A 20,138-nucleotide genomic window follows, 5' to 3' on the forward strand; every position below is an offset into this window, starting at 1 on the left:
TCCCGAGACCAACGCGCCTGAGCAGCATGCGCCCATTTCAGAGCTTCCCCGCCGCGTGGCTCAACTTCTCCGACGCCCGCCGTCTCGCCCAGTCACTGGCCACAACAGGATGGATCAACGTGCCCTCCTCCCCAATCGCAGCGGAAGCCCCCTGCAACCCTTTCTGCCTCGCCTCGTCTCGCTCGCGCCCTCGCCGGCCGCGCCAAGGTGCTCCGTCGCCACCGTGGCAGAGTTTTTACCGCTGCTGAGGGTAATTATGCATCTAGAAAAGTTAAAATACTAATTTGGAACGACTCCCAATTTGGAACGGAGGGAGTACGCCATCGATCGGACCAATATACATACTCTCCGACCCGACCGAACCCAGTAGTGCAGTACCGGGCTCACTAGGTGGCTGTCGATCGTGGGTTAGCGCTGGTACGTACGTCAACAAGAGAAGGGGCCCGGGCGGCTAGGATCTGATCGGAGTCGGACGTACGCGTACATCCAGACCACATGCGTGTGTCCCTCGAGATCACGTCCTCATCACCCAGCCCCAGGTCACCAGCAGGCCTGCACGGCGCCCGCCGCTCTCTCGCGGTGTAGCGCGTGCACCCACACATGCATGCTGCGCCCGCGTACATACACGTATAGTACGCCCTGCACGCCGGGGCTTAGGTCAGCTGGCATGAAAATTTTGTACGTGCCAGTTGATGCACGTGCTGTGTGTGGCTCTGTCGTCGTCTTCGCAGATCTCACTGACACCATCATCATCGTCATTACAGTACTACTCTCAGCTTCGACGCGGTGTCAGAGATGCACTGCCGATGGGATAGGCAAGTGCTACGTACGTAGTGCCATATTGACGACGCGTACACGTAGACGTACAGGGTGCACGTGCGTGTACGTGCTTGCTTTTACACTACCCGACCTAATGCTTTCTTTGTTCTCAATTGACTGTTGGAGGGTGTGGTGTAGTACGCTCGTATACGTGCGATCGATCCGTCTTCACCGCCGGCATCTTGATGGTTGGCCTTAAACCTGCTCCGTCGTGCGTACCAAGAACAAGACGCGGTTGCATCGTACGCACGGACGTCGAGCGGTTGATCGAGGAATTCAGTGCAAAGACGCACACACATCCAGAGATGATGTGATGTCATGCATGTCGCCTGTCGAGTAGGACAAAACGGCCAAGACTCGCTCACTCGCTAAAGCCGAGGAAAACTAGAGCCGGGCGGCGCCGGTTCGATTCCGGATCGAACCCACAGCCACGCGCGCGAACGTACGTGCCTTATAAAACGTGACACGCGTCTGGCGACGCAGTTGTTGGTTGAGTAATTGAACCTAGGCCCTAGGCGCCGGAGAGAATGGGCGGCGGCGGCACGGCCACGCACGACGGCGGCGGCGACGATCTCGCGATCGAAGAAGACGATGGAGGGGAGACTACGCCGCCGCCGCCGCCGCAGCCGCTTCCGGTGATGGCGGTGGTCCTCGCGATCAGCAGCAGGAGGCGGCGGCGGACGCAGCAGTTCCTGCAGTGGTGGGAGTCGTACCTGCGCGCCCAAGATACGGGATAAGGAGGCGGCGGCGGCGCTGTGGTACCACATCGGGATCCCGCCGGCGTAGCTTCTCCAGCCAACTTGCCCTGGGCGTCGACTTTGTTAATTTGATCAAGAAAAAATTAGGGTTTGGTCTGTATTTGTTATCCAAATTGAAATAGATCAGCCACCGTAACTAGCCATATGCAAATTGCAATTATGTGCTCCGTACCCGTCAGTGGTATCCATAGATGGTTCATGAATAATTAATGGTTTCATAGTAACGCACAGGTGTTGTTCTCGACTGCAAATAGTGTACTGCTTTTTACAATTCACTGCGTATTCTTACTATAATCATCTCGGTTCTCTTCAATCACAATTCGTAGCTGAATGCGATTTTACCAACACAACTTTAATTTTAACGTGGCATGAGAAGCAAAACTATATGATCCTACTTATCAGTGTCTGGAACACAGCAATACTAATACTGTACTGCAACAAGGCAACAGCAGCAGTAATCTCTACTACTCATATATACCATGAACATGGCACCAATGGAACACACTGACTACCAACAAGGCAACAACTCATCTAGATTTCTCGTCAGATTCTGAGAAATGGGCGCTTTCGATTTGGCGGGTGATCTGGGAAACCGCATAGTGAGAGCCGCTTGATGCCGCATAGTAAGAAGTCACAGTGAGCTGAGCAAACCTTGGAAGTGCATATGCTGCAATAAGTAACAGATCATTAGATACCAGGGACTAGGCAGTAAAGACATTTTCGAGTTTTAAGTGTCAAACCACATGCATGATATGTCTCGAGAAAAGATGATACGAAGGCAGATTTGCTACGTTGGATATGACATGTCTGATGTCTTAGCCACAGGAGTATAAGACATTGAAGAGAGAGAACTTCTGCACAGAGCTGGAAGCCCAGGACAGTTCCAGTTTTGCATCCCTTACTTGAGGAAATACCCTGATCAGGTTGGCTAACATACAGATCCATACTTTAGCTCTACAAAATCTATGTCAACTATACAAATTTATAATTTCCATCGTCCCCGTTTGTTCAAGGTAGCTAACCTAGTTGTGCTAGCAAACGTTGGCATCGCACCTGACATTCTTGCCATGCTTTCAGAATAGCAAATCATGTTCAACTGGATAACCAAGAATATGGAAGCACTAAATAGAACACTTCATGGAGGCCAAGATTTGAAATAACTGTAGAAGGAACTTCACACTGTATTTCGACCTGAACAACTACACAAAAGCTATGTTATAACTTGCTTTGTTTGGATATGAACACTTGATTTATCTCATATAACAATAAACCATGACGTTTGCAAGCCAGTATTTGTTGAACAGCCGGTCCTAGTTAAACTGAAATACTTTTAGGCACAAATGGCTGGATTGAGGGATCTGGAAAGAATAGGACATGGGTGCCTACTAACTTTGCATCGTTTATTTATAATATGTATAGGAAAATATTTATGGAGAGGTTCTAGTCGTGTTTTGACAGGAAAAGCAGACCACTTCTAATCCAACCCTTAGACAATCCTTTCTACTGCATATATAATTTCTGTTTCTGTACCCCTGTAGCCGAAACACATCCACTTTTTTTGTTCATATTTTCAAGCATAGCTCTCCAGTCTCTCTATATATGAAGCATTGGTTTAATAATTAGATTACAAAAAGGTCAAGTAACCTGTGCAAAAAATTCTAGAGAGCTAGAAACAAGTATATTTATTGGAGCCTTACCACCAAACACAGCACTGGCACCTGAGAACAACAGCAGTGGTGGCACCTGCACAAAAGTAACAATTTCCAAAGTGAATAAAATGTAAAAACGCATCCTTACTCAAACTTCTATAGCCATACAGATCACAAAGTCTACAGAATTTATTAGTGATTGCCACTGAAACATAGGACAGCAAATGTTCAAAGCAAGTTGCAAAGTCCATGATGCCACAATACCAATAATCTCATAGCCAAACCTGAATTTGTGTTAAGAAGGTTGATTCAAATATAAAACCTAATGTGTAGATTGCCCTGTTCAAGGTCCTCAGTCCCAAGTTTCTATCAAAGAAACTATGTAGGCAATCAAAGATCTGACTTTGACTATTTCTTTGCTTTCAGCTACACTGTTTTTCAAGAATCCTACAACGCTCTATTCATACTTTTAAATGCAGCTGCTTACATCCCAGTTTGGAGTTCAGTTGAGTTTTATGTCTGGGTGCGTAGCAACATATTACATCCCAGTTTGGAGTTCAGTTGAGCTTTATGTCTGGGTGCGTAGCAACATACTCTTAGTTTTCTTTGGATCAAGCACCCTATCACCTCAAACATTACATACTTTCAGTAAAAAGAAAAGCACACATTGACCTTTTTGAGCAACCAGGTCATACTGCACATATTCCCTACTAACCTACCTTTGTCAAAGTTGATTCCACAATCAGAAACAAGTACAGTTTTGTCGGTGATAAATTGTTCACCAAAGATCTTTGTATTGCCTAACACCGGATAATTTCCTGCTATACATGTCTAAGTAATACAATTGTGTTCAGAGCTTAGACTTCAGACATGTTAGATATCGAACCAGACTTCTAAATCAATCTCATGGAAAAGAAGAAAGCTACCAGATATAGATAACAATAAAGCATGTATGAAGTACTAATATATGAACTTCAGCAAATAAAAAACGAAAACTTACCCCAACGAGCAACTGCAGCCACTTCGGCCCCTTCACATGTTTCTGGACAAAAGGGATCCCTGTTCCAAAGGAAACAGCAAAATAATCTCAAATTTCTGGACACCGGACTGCCTACTGATTCAACCCCAGAATCAAACAAGGTACCGCGCGATACCTGTGTTAAACCCGTGCACAGCACTGAGCAATGCGCCGGCGCCGGAACCAGCCTACAATAACAGCATAACCAGGACAACAAAAATCGCACACAAGTTAGCAACAATTTCCCCCAGGCAATAACACCAAAGGACACACGGATCTCGGAGCCGCGTGACCGCGAACCTAAGCATCAGCGATCGAGAGAGCGGGAAGGGGATCTCGTGGTTACCACGGCGGTGGCGTCGTGCAGGACGGAGGTGATGGCCCAGTCCCCCTCTCCCTGCGCCGCGGAACAGAAGAACGGGTCAGAAGGAACGCCGCGAACGAAAGGCGGGGAGGAATCGGGAGAGGAAGGGGGGAAGGGGGTGAGACGCACCGCGGTGGGGTTGAGGAGGGAGAGGCATCGCGGGCAGCGGGGCGAGCCGAGGCCGGGGTTGATGGTGGGGTCGCGGTGGAGATGCGCGCCGCTGCGGAGCTTCTCCTCGTACACCTCCCGCGTCCCCATGCCGGAGGAGAGGCTTGCGCCGCCGCCGCTGCTGCTCGGGGGAGAGTCGGAGGCGTCGTCTCGATGAGTCGCGCTGGGCTGCGGGCTGCGGGGTGGGTTTCTGGACTCTGGTCGTGGCTTGGATGGACCCGCGCCGGCGGTCCAGGGGGCTGGGCCGCTGGGTTATATATGTCGGTTGCCAGGGTTAAATAAAATCACGATTATGCACTCCGATTTTACGTTTTTATGACCTTCATCAGGGTTTTGCGATTCTCGATAAATATATGTTTCTATGATTTTTGCATTAATTCTTTTTTTACTCAAGTCAGTAGCCCAATCAAACTCTAGCATGCTAATGCTACTCATGTGCTCTAAGGCTAGTCCCAGTGCAAGGTTTCATTGCACTGTTTCCAAGGATGCCACATCATTCCATGAGGTGTATTCTCATGAATGAAATAGGGAGTCCCAATGCACAGTTTCATTTCACAATTTCATAGGATGCCCATAACATTTAATTGTGAGGCATGTGATTGGATATGATTAGATGAAATGAAACTCTATAGCCCCCAATGCAAGTTTCAATAGGTTTCATAGTCTTGGAAACCGTGTATACACAGTTTCATCCTGATGAAACTCCTTCCCTCTCTCACTTCATAACTATCATGCCATATCATCACATATGCTGATGTGTCACCGTATTTAATGTGCATGAAACCTCTATGAAACTCCCACTGGGATTAGCCTAACCGGCTAAATATCCTTCCACTCTTGCGTTAATTCTTATGACATGAAGACTACCTATTCGATGCATCTTACCAAGCTATAAAGGTGTGGCGTGCCATCTAATTTTTGAACACTGCTTGAATGGTGACTAAGTTTAGGTCGTGGCACATTTTCTATGTATTTCATGTCACCATTGTGGCGCCCAGTTCTGCTATCTAACTTGCGGTCGGGAAAAAAAATTGCATAGAAACGGCCTCCACAGTCCTCCGCGTGATGACCTCCTCACGATTTCTGCCGCGTGGAGACTCCAGCAGATCGACACTCGCGCATGGGACTCTGCCTGGAACGATCTCGCACGCTCGGGGCTCCAACGTAGGCTCGCTCGCTCGCTCGGCTGTCTCCAACGGCCGCTGGCTCAGCTCGCCTCCATCTGCCTATCCGCCACGCCTTATCCACTCGTCCGCCGCCACCGTCCTCGGAAAAAAATTCGATCCTCCATCCTCCGTCATTCGCCGCCACCGTCCTCCCTCGTCCGCCACCATCTTCCTCCGTCATCCGCCGCCGCCCGCCTCCGCCACCCTTGAGCCCGACGGCCGCCCCTGCCACCTCCCTCGTCTGCCGCCGTCTTCCTCCATCGTCCGCTGCCGGCTGCCCCCGCCGGCCTCCGTCCTGTATTACATCCTGAATATGCCGTCTTGTATTACATCCTGAATATGCCTCTCTGCTTTTCTGAAGATTTTGCAATTAATTAGTGTGGGACTTCTGGTAGGTAGTGTTAGCATAGGTGCGTCTTCTGTGTGTTCTAGAAAAGGAAAGAGCTAACACTAAAGTATATTTGGTCATTTAAACTTTTTTCATATTTTCACTTAGACAAATATATAGTTTTAATGTTCTGTGTATACTTTCAAAAGGAGTGATTTCATTCTATAGAGTTGAAGTTTGTCCAACTCTCTGCAGCTAGGAGCGCTTTTAGCTCCTTTTGGAATGCAAGCAACTTCCAATGTTTGCCGGTGCTTTATATTTACTTCTTATCCTTGTTTGAAATTTTTCAGTCTCAGCGCCTTCGCAAGGTTCTGGAGTATATAAATGAAGTGCACTCTTTATGTGGAGTCCTTGGAATCGATTTTGGAAGTACTGTAAATGAAGTTCATCCTAGTTTACATCAGAATGGTGTTGAGCAATCCAGAAACATCAGCAGTAGCGCACTGGAGGGCCTTGCTAGTACTATATCCAAGCTAAAAGCAGAACGGAAGCCTCGAATCCACAATCCTTTCTTCCCGGTTTTAAGTTGATGTCAATTGTTTATAATAAAAATTTCAAATGGTCCATTGCTGACAGATGAGAGAAACCATGGAATCACTGTGCCAACTCTGGAAGCTTATGGATTCGCCTGAAGAAGAGAAGCGGCAATTTAGCAAAGTAATGAGCAGTCTCATTGTGGCGGAACCACCTCGGATTAGCTTGATTAATCAGAGTTCAGCCGCCTGACATGCGACACTCCTGATTAACTCGAGCTAACACGAAGTGCCGTCAGACTTCATCCGATTTAACCACTTTCAACAGGATCGAGTTCAGCAAACCCACCCGAAGGTGAGCGGTTACAGAGAATACAACAAGTCCACTGAGTTTAAACAGTCTTACTCAAGAGTTTGGTCATAGAATTTTAACATCAGAGTTTTATAACAAAAGACAACAAAGAAAACACTAGCGGAAGACTTCGTCGGGGTCGGACGTCCGGGCGAGGCCAGCCAGAACATCACTGAGTCCTCTCCTCGCCGTCCGAGGAGGGGTCCCACTCGACCGTCCAGCCTGGCGGGAGCTGGGGCGGCCAAGCACCAACCAGAGAGGGGTCGGGAACTGCAACTTCACCTGAAAAACAGGAGCCACAACAAGGCTGAGCTACTAAGCTCAACAAGACTTAACCGGGGAGGAGCCAACTACTCTTCCAACTAGACATGCAAGGCTTCTTGGCTGAGGGTTTGTTTGCCAAAAGCACTAAGTAACCTATTTTCAAGTTTTAGCTCCGGTTCTAGATTTACTTACCAGTCTAGGTTGTGCAACCTATTCTAAGCAAACATCGAGCCAAGCAAGTGTGTAGATAAAAACAACAACATTGCCATCATCAGATTCCTTATTTACTCAGGGTGACATAGCGATCAAGAAGTCTCAAACTGTGAGAGGCAGACGAATCGATTCGAGTTCTTTAACCATGCATGGTGAACCTAGCCCCACGACATCCGCGCACCCGGAGGTCGCTTCCTGTGTCGGCCTTCCCCATCGATCCCCTAACCCGTGTCGGGCCCATTTCCTTTGGTGCAAGGTTCCACAGACCCGGCCTCTGCCGTCCTGTGACCACGCTTTGCCACCACGTGCGACAACCAGCAGGGGAAACTCCGTTCCAAGAACAATGGGGCGACCGCTCACGTCTAGGTTCAATCAGGTACTAGGCTTCCTCATCCCATACTAAGTATGAGGCTAGTACTTTCAAACACTTGATCACGAACACCACCACTGTCGGGCCTTAGCAAATTTTATAGACAGACGGGGCGACCATCCGACCACCAAAGTGTTACCCAAACCCTGCCCCGTCCACCGTCCTTATAGTTGTAGCAGAGAGTAAACATGCAACTCCTACAACTCGCGAGTGACAGGAGATCACTCGGCTTTTACCGTCTCCTATTTAAGCAATGCAGCTACTCGGTCCAACAGCTAGTGTTCAGATCATGAGGGTAATTAAGTCATGCATCTAAGGTTTCACTCAACTCCTATACGTAAATGCACAAGCATGTTACAGAAGGCATGCGCAAGTCTGGCAAAACACATAGGTTTGTTCATGCAACCGGGGCTTGCCTGCAAACAAAGAGGGCGGAAACTGCTCGACTTCGGGGGCGGCTTTGACTTCAGCGGGCGGGAACTCGGCTACAGCTTCTTCTTCGGGCGCCGGGTGCAGCTCGTAGAAGCCGTCAGCGAGATGCAGCTCTACACGGATGCAATGCAAAGGTTAGCTTAAACGTTTTGACTTGACAGCAACACTGACTCTCCTGAGCCCAGAAACTTGCGACAAAGAGCAGGAGGTTAAGGCTGTTTGAGAGAGCTGAAGATGATCATGAGGTAAGGATAGGAAAGAACGAGTGGTCTGATCCTTGAACTAGAGGATGTGATAACTGGGATCCTCAGACGAAAGCGCTGAAGGGTTCCCACGTTTTACACTTACACCCTCAAGTTGAAGAAAAGATCATAGCCAGACCCTCGGGCGAGGTGGATAAGGGTCGGCGAACAGACAGGGTCGGACGAGACGGAACTGGGGTCGGGCGGATAGGAGGGGTCGGTCGAGGCGGACTTAGGGTCGGCACTCACCTTCTTCCTGGAAGGAAAGCTTGGGGTTGGGAAGAGGCAGACTTGGGCACGGAACTAAAGCTTTGAGCAGGGACTAAGGTTGGCGATACTCCGGTGGCGGCGCTGCTTCTTGCGGATCACAAGAGAGCTCTACGCAGCACAAGGGAGCACGCTGCTGGGTAACTTGGATGAACTGAGGAGGAACTGGGAGAAGAACTTCTCAAGATTGGGCGGATGGCGCTAGGAGCTTGAGCAGGGAGCTAGAGGGAACCAAGGGCAACAAAAGCGGAGGGGACTCCGGCGACGGGGCATTCCTTTTATAGCTGCAGGAGCAGAGGAACGGAAGCGTCGCGGAGAGAGAGAAGGGAAGCGGCGCGAAGGCCGGGGAGAAGCAATGGAGTGCTCTGCCGTGGCGACGATTGAGCAAACCGGGCGGTGCAACAGAACTCCGGGGGTGACGCCAGCGATCATTGCGCTACTCCGTCCGGGCGGCGTAGGCGCGGGTAGACCGGTAGTTGAGATTTGGCGGAAAGCGGGCGTCGCCGTGCGGAAGAGGTGATAGAAGCGACCAGTTAAACGGCGCTAGGATCGAGGGCGCACAGGTGGAAGAACAAGCGGACGCGGCGCGGGGGAGAGCGCGGAACAACAGATTGTCGGGCGGCGTCTGACAGGGCGGGGAAAGGAACTGTCGCGGCCGCGGTCGGAGTTGGCGGTGGGGGAATCGTCGTGTAGCGGCGACCGGGCGGCGCAACTGTTGCTGGAAAGGACGGAAAAGACGGGCGACATCGGTCTCCGGGGCCGAGATCTGGTATCGTGATGATGGGCGCGGGGAGCGAGGATCTGCAGAAAGGGGTGCAGAGGGCTTCCGCTGCTATTGGGGAAGAGGGTGCGGGAACCCACTCGGTCGCTTGCCAGAGACAAAACTGAGCGGTGGCGTCGGAGAAGGCGAGCCACGCGGCAGGAAAGCTCTGAGGCGGTCATGCAACTCGAGTGCGGCTGGCGCGGGGGATCTGGAAAAAGATCTCGTAGGTCCGCCGGGGAAAAGATCGGACGGGTGAGGAAGATTAACAGGATCCGACGGATGGCTGAACTCGCCAGGGTCGGGAAAAAGGAACGAAGCAGTAGGGGTCGGATCTCAGGGGTCGGAACTGGCGGAAAACTGAGCACTTAAGTGCGATCGACAGAACAACTGACGGAGGTTTAAGGGCTGAGATCAAACCTAACTTGGAGAGATTAGGGGTCGGTCGTTACACTCATATTACCGGAGGAGGGAATCACATCACCTGGCGTTCTCTCCTAGGAAAAAATTGAGAAGGTTTAACCTCTTTGTTGGTGTTCACTATTCTGGTCTTTAAACGTTGTTCACAGCCTACTGTAATCATTCAGATTTTAATTTGTCATGCAGATGGAAGCTGAAGTTGAGAGGTTACCAAAACTAAAAACCAGCATACTGAAGGAAATTGTCAAGAAAAGGAGGACAGAATTAGAAGAGATGTGCCAAAATGCACACATATATAGAACCTGATGTCAGCACGCCCCCTGAACAAACTGATGCTCTGATCGATTCTGGTACCATCAGAGCTCCTGGACTAGCTTAGTCTGCATTGATATTGTCCTCCACGAGATCGAGCTTACCACCTAGTTGGAAGTCAAGTTCTTGGAGCAGTCCGGAGTGTGAATGTTTGATGTTGTAGTTTGTACTTTGTAGTAATCACAGATGTACAGAGATGATCAATATATCACCTTTTCTTGATATGATCAATGTATCACTTTTTCTTTTGATATGAAATATATATGGATGTTTCAAATTCTAGAATGTGATGGTTATGTTAAAAAAATTATCTCTGACTTGTTGCAAAATATAAACACGCATGCCTTATTTGGATGTGTTGGAAAAAATATATATTGTCTTAATGTGTGAATCTGGTTCAGTAATCCTCTTATGTGGTATAAAAGAAGAAGAAAAATGACAGCAGAACAGAGTGCAATATGGTAATCGGAAAAAACAAATTATATGATCCTATAAATGGCTGGTTCTTCTAAAATAATATAAATAAGTTCACATGTCCCAACCGACACAGCTTAGATGAAAAATAAGCATCAGTAAAAATAAATTTCTGCTCTAACACAACAAGGTTACATATTTTCTTTATTTGTTGGTCCATCAAATCCAATTTTCTAGTAGGCAGCTGCATTATGGCAGCTTGATCAACCCTAAGTAAGAGACTTGTGTATCCTCCTCTAATATATGGAACACTCATGACAGAAGAATTCCCGTGCATATTAAAGTGTGGCATTATACTGTTAGCATTAATGCTACCATCATTTAGGTCCTGTCATAGAATATGAAAATGTTCATAAAAATAGTATGTAAGCAAATAAATATGAAAAATAAATGCAGTCGAAGTCAAAAGTCTTACAATAAATTTATCTAAATTTATCTAGACCAGCACCTTCATAACTATTTTCCACTACATTATTTGATTCTTCTCCTACAGTCAAACACATATAGTTAATAATACAAGCATAGAATAAAACAATAATGCTAGAATTGGTACAATCAGTGGCTTTCTTTTTAGCACTTTTTTTCTTCTTGCCTGTATTCTTTTCAAGGGAGATGGTCCCTCGTTTACTCTTTGCACCTTTTACCACCTCAGGAACTCTAAACAATATTGTGCCTTTAAATGTATCTGTTGTGAAGTCAGCTGAAACAAGAGGAGCCTCATTGAATTTTTCTTCCATCTTTTATCTGCATCCAAATCCATCTTATCCATGGCTTTCTCCCAAAGATCAAAAAGTTATTTTGACTTTGAACTCTTCAATGCAATAGATGTTGCCTTCCGTGAGATACGTGCGGCATGGGTTTTTAAACTTTCCTTCTCAGATCCTTGTTTCTGAATATAAAATCATCTCTTTGCATATTTTGTCCATCTGTGCAGTATATATTGTGAAGGAAAAATGAAAATATCGTACTTTACTTTCAAGTCGGCGACTTCGCCAATACTTTTCTTCTTTCACGAGTTCGTACGGGTTGGCAGGGTTGCATCGACACGATCTCCGGCTGATTCTGTAAGTTCCATTTATCGAGTAATATCTAAGCTTTAACTTCGGGCGCATCGCTGTCGTTTCGTTTAGATTTATTCACCAGTTATCGATATTTACTAGATTATAGGTTTTACCTGTAGTTCTAATTTTATCACCAGTTATCCAGCTTGAGGTTTGAGCTATCGGCTTTATTATTGTTATTATTTATTTATTATTTTCATATATAGCCGATTAGATCTATTTCAAGTGTTGCTCTTGTAGCGTTATCTAGTTTATTCTAGTAGTTTTCTTCATAATTGCTACATGGTTGTCGGCTGTATCATAGCCGATTATCTTTTTTATAGCAAATCGGCCGATTCACCGATACGCTCCTCGAGATCGGAACTTTAGCCGATCGCAACTCCTGGAATTTGACACGTTTTACTCCTTGCCAATCAACAGGTCAGATTGGCTGGCACGCCGCGCAAACCGCACCAGGGCGATCACCCGAACAGGAGTTAAGCAGATTCTCCCGGGTCGTGTGTCCGACGCTAAGGGTCAATCGGCTGACTTTTTAGCGCCAACACACTTTTGGCACGCCCGGTGGGACCACTTTCAACCTCTACCATGTCGAAAGCTGCCGAAATCTCCGAAGACAACGTCATCGAAGTGACGGAAGCAGACCTCAAGGACGACCAGAAAGAAGAGTTGGCAAAGCAAGTGGAACAATACAAAAAAACATGCCTACAATCTTTCAGTCGTACCAGGAGCGGGGAAACCATCAAGAAAGCTCCTTTCCCAACTCCCCGTCAGATCACCATCACTGAGGATTCGGACAAAATGTCCAATATGGTTCAGCAGTCCGTCTATCAGGCTTTCATCGACCAATCCCCGGTGATAACCAACACGGTATACAATGTCGTCATCAGCTCCCTGGCCAATGGCATATCTCAAGGATATCAGGGGCCAGCATACGCCCCACCCATTACGGCCCCAGTCAGGAGTTTTCCAAGCACATCTCACTCGGCTCCTTAGCCGATGCAAACCCAACATGGAGGACCCAGCGTTTCTTTGCTGCCAGTGCACCCAGGATACAACGGCACGCCATGCTTCCAGTCACAAGCGCCACCTCAGCCTCCTCAGATTTCATCTGCGCAATCATTGCCATCAAACTCAGTGCCTTGGGGGGCACCGTCGATAGCAGCCGTGCTAGATCAATCGGCCGGCTACGGAAGCCCCCCAATCCAGGCACCATTCCAATCGGCCATCCGGCCGACGGTTCCACAGTATCAGCCTGCCATGTCAGAAATTGGCAGGGGGGGCAGATATTGCTAAGGCGCTCCGGGGTGCGGCGCCGATAATACTATACGATGAGCCGGCCGGTTCGCTACGCCACCAGATGCCGATCGCTCAGCCGGCCACGTTACCGCAGAATCCACCGCACGCTTTTGTTCATCACCCGGTCATACCGCCACCGATCCACCAACATATACCGGCTCCCCAACCGCTAATTCATCAGCAGCAAGTAGACTGGATGGCAAGGATAGCAGAGGTGATCCAAGAACAGTTCGGTTTAAGGCCAAAAGTACAGACTTACACGTACAGAACGCCATACCCGCCCGCCTATGATCTACTGCCGTTTTCCCATCGGTACAAAGTTCCCGACTTCACTAAGTTTTCGGGGCTCGATGACACCTCCACTGTGGAACACGTGAACAGATTCATCATCCAATGTGGAGAAGCGGCTACACAGGATGCTCTGCGCGTGCGGCTGTTCTCATCGTCCCTGTCCGGGTCGGCTTTTCAGTGGTTCACTATACTGCCACCCAACTCCATAGTTACTTGGGCCGACTTGGAGAAGCAGTTCCATAAGTACTTCTACGCGGGAGTACATGAGATGAAGCTCTCAAATCTGACCAGCCTCAAGCAAAGCAGCGATGAGCCAGTGTCCACTTATGTGCAGAGGTTTAGAGAAGTCCGAAACAAGTGCTACACCCTAGTCCTGACCAATGCGCAGCTGGCCGATATTGCCTTCCAAGGTCTCCTGCTGCACATCAAAGAGAAGTACGCTTCCCAGGAGTTCGAAAGCCTGCATCAAATCGTTCACCAATTGTCCGGTCAGGAAGTACGCCCCTTTGATCAGCGAAGAAATTTTCAGAAGAAGGTGGCATATCTGGAGGGATCTGAATCCGAAGAGGAGGCGGAAATCGGCCTAGCAGAGTGGGTTAAGGGGAAGAAGCCGATATCGTGTCCTTTCGGGAAAAAGGAACCAGAAGCGTTCGGTTTTGACACGTCAAAGGCTGACAAAATTTTCGACCTACTCCTCCAAGAAGGGTAGATCAAGCTTTCACCCTATCATACGATCCCATCGGCCGAGCAGCTGAAAAAGATGAAGTATTGCAAATGGCACAACGCCACGTCCCACGACACAAACGAGTGCAAGATCATCCGTCAGCAAATACAATCAGCCATCGAGCAAGGCAGGCTCAAGTTCGAAATCCCGATAAAGCTAGCAAAACCAATGAAGATTGATCAGCATCCTTTCCCCACCAACATGGTTGACACGGGAAGAAACGCGCTTCAAACAAAGTGCTGACGTCGGAATCGGCTAGAAAGAGCGGCGCTGTGGACCTCAGGAATCAAGCTACAGCCGAAGACGTCAAGGGGAAGAGACGGATGGATGATGAAGGATCGGAAGGCCCGCGCAGACCCATCACTTCCCAATTCTTGCTCAACAAATACCAGTGGCAACAGGAGAGTTCAAGATTTCGCGAAGAAATGATGCGATGACATGAAGATCATTGGCGATGCCCGTTCTTCATCCATTGCTGGGAAAATAACCTCAGGTTGACATCGGCCAATAATTGCCCAGAGTGCAGCGGTCCATATCGCAATAATCGCCCGTTCAGAAGGTCTCGCTCCAAGGATAGAGGATTAGAGCCAATCAGCAGAAACTGGCGCGAGCAAGAGGACCGGCGCCTTTCAGTGCGTGATCGGCTGGGGGGCAGAAGTGACCAATATGATCGGCCAAAGGACACACGCGAGTGATACGATGAGCCGAGGGGCAGGACCGACCAGCACGACCGACCAGGGGGCAGAGTCGGCGCACATGATCGGCTAGAAGAGATGGCCGATGCTCGCGTGTCAGACGAAAATCCCCTGGGACGGGAGCCAGAATGGGAGCGCGCCAGACCGCCGGCCAAACCGGTGAACCCCAGGTGGTGCCCTGATGGATTGACCAAATCCCAAAAATAAAGGATCCAACGTCTGCGCCAATGGGAACAACAAGAAGAAGAGCAGCAACAGAAGGTGGATAAGAAAAATGATAGACCTCGGGTTTGGCGCCCCAAAAGAAACGACAAGGAAAAAGACGTCAACCAGGAATCGGCCGTTGATGTCAGCATGGTGTTCATCTTGCCAATGGAGTTCATGACTCTCGCCGATCGGTATGACACGTCGGAGATGGAGGGACAGATGGCACAATTGGCTTTGGAGCCAATGGCAGCCACCTTTGAGAAACCCGAAGACAAAAAACGACAACACCTTAAGGCGTTGTTCCTCAAAGGGCACGTCAATGGACGACCTGTCACCAGGCTACTAGTAGGTGGAGGCGCTACAGTCAACATCATGCCGTACGCCATGTTCTGGAAATTGGGTAAAAGCGACAAGGATCTGACCAAAACGGACATGATGCTCAAGGACTTTGAAGGCAATGTGTCTCCCGCCCGCGGGGCACTTTGCGTCGACCTCACCATCGGCAGTAAGACGTTTCCCACTACTTTTCTTTATTATTAATGGCAAAGAGTCCTACAATATGTTGCTCGGTCGCGATTGGATACACGCAAATTGTTGCGTCCCATCTACAATGCATCAATGCCTCGTACAATGGGTCGGTGACAACATCGAGATAGTCACCGCCGATTCCGCCTACAGCGTTGCTGCAGCTTACATGCAACAGTGGAGCTGCGAACACGTCAAGTGCATATCCGGAAGAACTTGGGACACTGATTTTCTGAAAGTGTTCGATTTTGGCCTACAACCGATCCGAGCAGTCGGCTTCGAGGATTCAGATTAGATGGATCAGTTCGTCCGAGAAGATGGGAAGCTGGGGCACGGGTTTACGTCGGCCGATTCATTAGAGATGATAGATCTAGGTGATGGCACCAAACCAAGGCCGACGTACATTAGTGCTAACCCGACGTACATTAGTGCTAACTTGGATCCAGAATATAAATGTAAATTGACAGATTTATTGAAAGAATTTAAGGATTATTTTGCCTGAGAATATCATGAGATGCCTGGTTTAGACCGGTCCATTGTTGAACACCGGTTACCCATAAAGTTGGGGTATCAGCCATATCAGCAACCCGCATGATGATGTAATCCTAAAATTCTACCCGATATAAAGGCCGAAATTACAAGGCTAATTGAAGCGAAATTTATTCGGCAGTGCCGTTATGCCGAGTGGATCTCCAATATTGTACCCGTATACAAGAAAAAAGGAAAGCTGCATGTGTACATTGACTTCAGGAACCTTAATCAGGCTACACCGATGGATGGATATCCAATGCCGACAGCCGATGTGTTAATAGATGCCGCCGCAGGACATAAAGTCATCAGTTTCATGGACGGAAATGCCGGGTACAATCAAATATTAATGGCCGAAGAAGATATTTTAAAAACAGCTTTCAGGTGTCCGGGCCACCTTGGTTTATTCGAGTGGGTAGTAATGACCTTTGGATTGAAGAACGCCGGCGCTACATATCAACGGGCCATGAATTATATATTTCATAAGCTTATCGGCGTACTGGTGGAGATCTACATCGACGACATCGTGGTCAAGTCAAAAGGACACCAGGAACATCTGGCCGATTTGCGAGAGGTGTTGGAATGCACAAGGAAGCATGGTTTCAAAATGAACCCGAACAAGTGCGCATTCGGCGTGTCGGCCGGGCAATTTTTAGGATTCATGGTTCATGAGCGCAGGATAGAGGTCAATCGAAAGATCATAGCGGCTATCAAAAAAGTCATGGCCCCACAGAACAAGACTGAGTTGCAGTCCCTAATCGGCAAGGTTTAACTTTATCAGGAGATTCATATCCAACCTGTCCGGACGTATTCAAGCCTTCACGCCGTTATTAAGGTTGAAACCCGACCAAGAGTTCGTATGGGGAGAAGAACAACGAAAGGCACTGGAAGACATCAAGCAATACCTAATCTCACCACTTGTACTGGTCCCACCACAAGCTGACAAGCCGTTCAAGCTATACCTATTGGCTGATGAACGGGCTATCGGATCGGCGCTGATACAGGAGTTCGAAGGAAAGGAACGGGTGATATATTCTGTTAGCAGAAGACTTCTGGACGCCGAGACGAGATATTCCCTGGTAGAACGATTGTACCTGTGTCTTTATTTCTCATGTACCAAACTCAGGCACTACCTATTATCGGCAGAATGCATAGTCGTATGCAAGGATGACGTGCTGTCGTTGCCGATTTTGAAAGGGTGGAATTGAAAGTGGATCTTGGCTTTGTCAGAGTTTGACCTAAGATATGAATCGGCCAAAGCTGTCAAAGGTCAAGTCATGGCCAATTTCATCGCCCACCACTGCGGACCAGAAATTGCTGTCGTTGAGCCTGTTCCATGGACTCTATACTTTGATGGTTCTTCATGTGGGGCCGGGTTAGGAATCAGGATCGTTCTCATATCGCCTCGGGGGCAAGTTATGATTTCTCTCTACCAATAGAAGCATCAACGACCAATAATCAGGCGGAATACCGAGCCGTCCTGAAAGGGATACAATTATTGAGAGAGATCAAGGCCGACGCTGTGGAAATTTTTGGGGATTCCATGCTCATCGTAGACCAATTGATAGGGAGGTCTGAATGTAAAGATGATGTTTTGAGAATTTACTACAAAGATTGCCTCCAACTTTTGAAGGAATTCAAGTCCGCAGTTATTGAGCATATTCCCAGAAGCTATAATGAGGAGGCTAACAGACTTGCCCAACATGCATCCGGGTATCGGCCGATTCAAGGCACCATGGCTCTGGAACTTGCGGCCGACGATTAGCGAAAAGAGATTGCCGATTACTTAAAGGATCCATCTAAGAAAGTGGATCGGCGAGTGCGTTTTCAAGCCACAAAGTATGTACTGCTAGAAGATGATTTGTTCTACCGAACGATTGATGGGGTTCTGCTCAAATGCCTGGGGACGGAGGAAGCAAAGATCCTGATGGGAGAAATCCACGAAGGCGTGTGCGGAGCTCACCAATCGGCTCATAAAATGAAGTGGAGGATTAGGAATAACAGATATTATTGGCCGACGATCCTTGAAGACTACTTCAAATATTATAAAGGGTGTCAGGATTGTCAGAAATTTGGAAATGTACAACGTGCGCTCGCATCGGCCATGAATACGATAATCAAGATATGGTCGTTCAGAGGTTGGGGAATAGACCTCATCGGTCAAATTTATCCTCCATCAAGCAAGGGACATAAGTTCATATTAGTAGCTACTAACTATTTTACCAAATGGGTGGAGGCGATCCCACTAAAGGCTGTGACATCGGCCGCTATGGTCGATTTTGTAAGAGACCACATTGTCTATCGTTTCGGTATCCCTCAAACTATCACGACCGATCAAGGAACGATGTTCACTTCGGGAGAGTTCAAGGAATTCACTGCCGATATGGGAATCAAATTGCTAAATTCTTCTCCATATTATGCTCAGGCTAACGGCCAAGCTGAATCGTCCAATAAGGGGATAATAAAGTTGATCAAAAGGAAAATTGAGGAACAGCCTAAAAAGTGGCATTTGTGTTTGACCGAAGCTTTATGGGCTTACAGGATGGCCTGCCACGGGACTACTAAGATATCCCCTTATCAATTGGTGTATGGTCACGAAGCAGTATTGCCTTGGGAGTTAAGAACGGGGTCAAGATGTACATCGCTTCAGGATCAGTTGACAACCGACGACTACTTCTCACTCATGAAAGAGGAACTCGACGATTTGGCAGGTCAACGACTGAGGGCCCTGATCAGCATTGAGGAAAATAAAAAGAGAGTGGCCAGGTGGTACTACAAGAAGGTTAAAGTCAAGCAATTCTCCCGAGGAGATCTAGTATGGAAATTGGTGTTGCCGATTGGGGCTAAAGATCCTAAGTTCGGTAAATGGTCGCCCACTTGGGAAGGGCCGTATAGAATCAGCCGATGCGCTTCCGAAAACGCGTACATACTGGAGACGATCGAAGGAGAATAATTCACAAGAGCCTTGAACGGGAGGTACCTGAAAAGATACTACCCTAGTATATGGGTCGATGCATAAGTGGTTTTGGAGCATATCAAGATGACACGGCCAGCTCCTGGTAAATTGTGTAGCCGATGCAAAAACAAAATCACCTCGAGAAAAAAATATTCGTTCAAATCGGCCGATTTATTATTCGGTACGAACGATAGGGTACACGGCCGACACGGTACAGGTCGCCCTTAGAATAAAAAATACCAACACTTCTGTTAACCGCGTCTTTTCTTAAGATCCTTCTCTACCCAATCTAATTCTATCAGGAGGCGGTGCTCCTTTCCTCCACATCCTTCATCGCGGCTTCAACCTCAATCAGGCGTGGAAGAGGGTGGCTCCGATCCAGCGGTGGTCAAGACGTTCTCACCACGGCATCTTCAAGGGCAACTGGACGAGGAAGTGGATTACTCCTTTTGATTGGCGGCCGCCTGGAGCAGTTGGCGTCGATGTGATCCCAGATCCTCTGAACTTCAGCAGGGATGTGGTCCCTGAGTTCTTCGCGGTGGGCTCTGATCAAATCTCTATCCTCCTGAGACAAGGGTTCGTCAGAAATGCATGATCTCGATTGCTCCTTCCAATTCAGGGCTAAGACGTCTCGACTGAAAATTGACAGATAGCCTCTCGACGTCAGGCTGATCAAAATGTCAAGTCAGGAAATAGAGGATAAAGGAAAGATATCATACCTGGTTAAAGAAGGAGAAGGAGAAGGAAGAAGATGGAGAGGACATCCTGGTAATAGACAGGTGGTATAAACTGCTAGAAGGGAAGAGGGCGAGCGAGGCAAGTGCCCTTGGAAACAATACGGGGTCTCATACTTATAGGAAGAAAACAGGCAAGAGTTTGGTAAGATGAGTCTCGTCGGAGTAAATGGAGTAATAAATTAAAGGCCGCCACAAAGGACGGATCAGAA

The 20,138-nt window shown here is 48.1% G+C and overlaps 1 protein-coding gene across 1 annotated transcript; it reads right to left on the minus strand.

The window, feature by feature from the left end:
• Window positions 1–1,776: 1,776 nt before the first annotated feature.
• Window positions 1,777–4,995, minus strand: LOC101754321. Its single transcript, XM_004964874.3, has 6 exons — window positions 4,738–4,995; window positions 4,591–4,641; window positions 4,381–4,432; window positions 4,227–4,285; window positions 3,275–3,320; window positions 1,777–2,244 (listed from the first exon to the last, which is right to left on the minus strand). The coding sequence occupies exons 1-6, from the start codon at window positions 4,864–4,866 to the stop codon at window positions 2,105–2,107; spliced, it is 477 nt and encodes a 158-aa protein (XP_004964931.1). The 5' UTR covers window positions 4,867–4,995; the 3' UTR covers window positions 1,777–2,104.
• Window positions 4,996–20,138: the final 15,143 nt, after the last annotated feature.

The sequence above is a fragment of the Setaria italica genome, chromosome IV (genome assembly GCF_000263155.2).
Source record: "Setaria italica strain Yugu1 chromosome IV, Setaria_italica_v2.0, whole genome shotgun sequence".
Lineage (NCBI taxonomy): Eukaryota > Viridiplantae > Streptophyta > Magnoliopsida > Poales > Poaceae > Setaria > Setaria italica.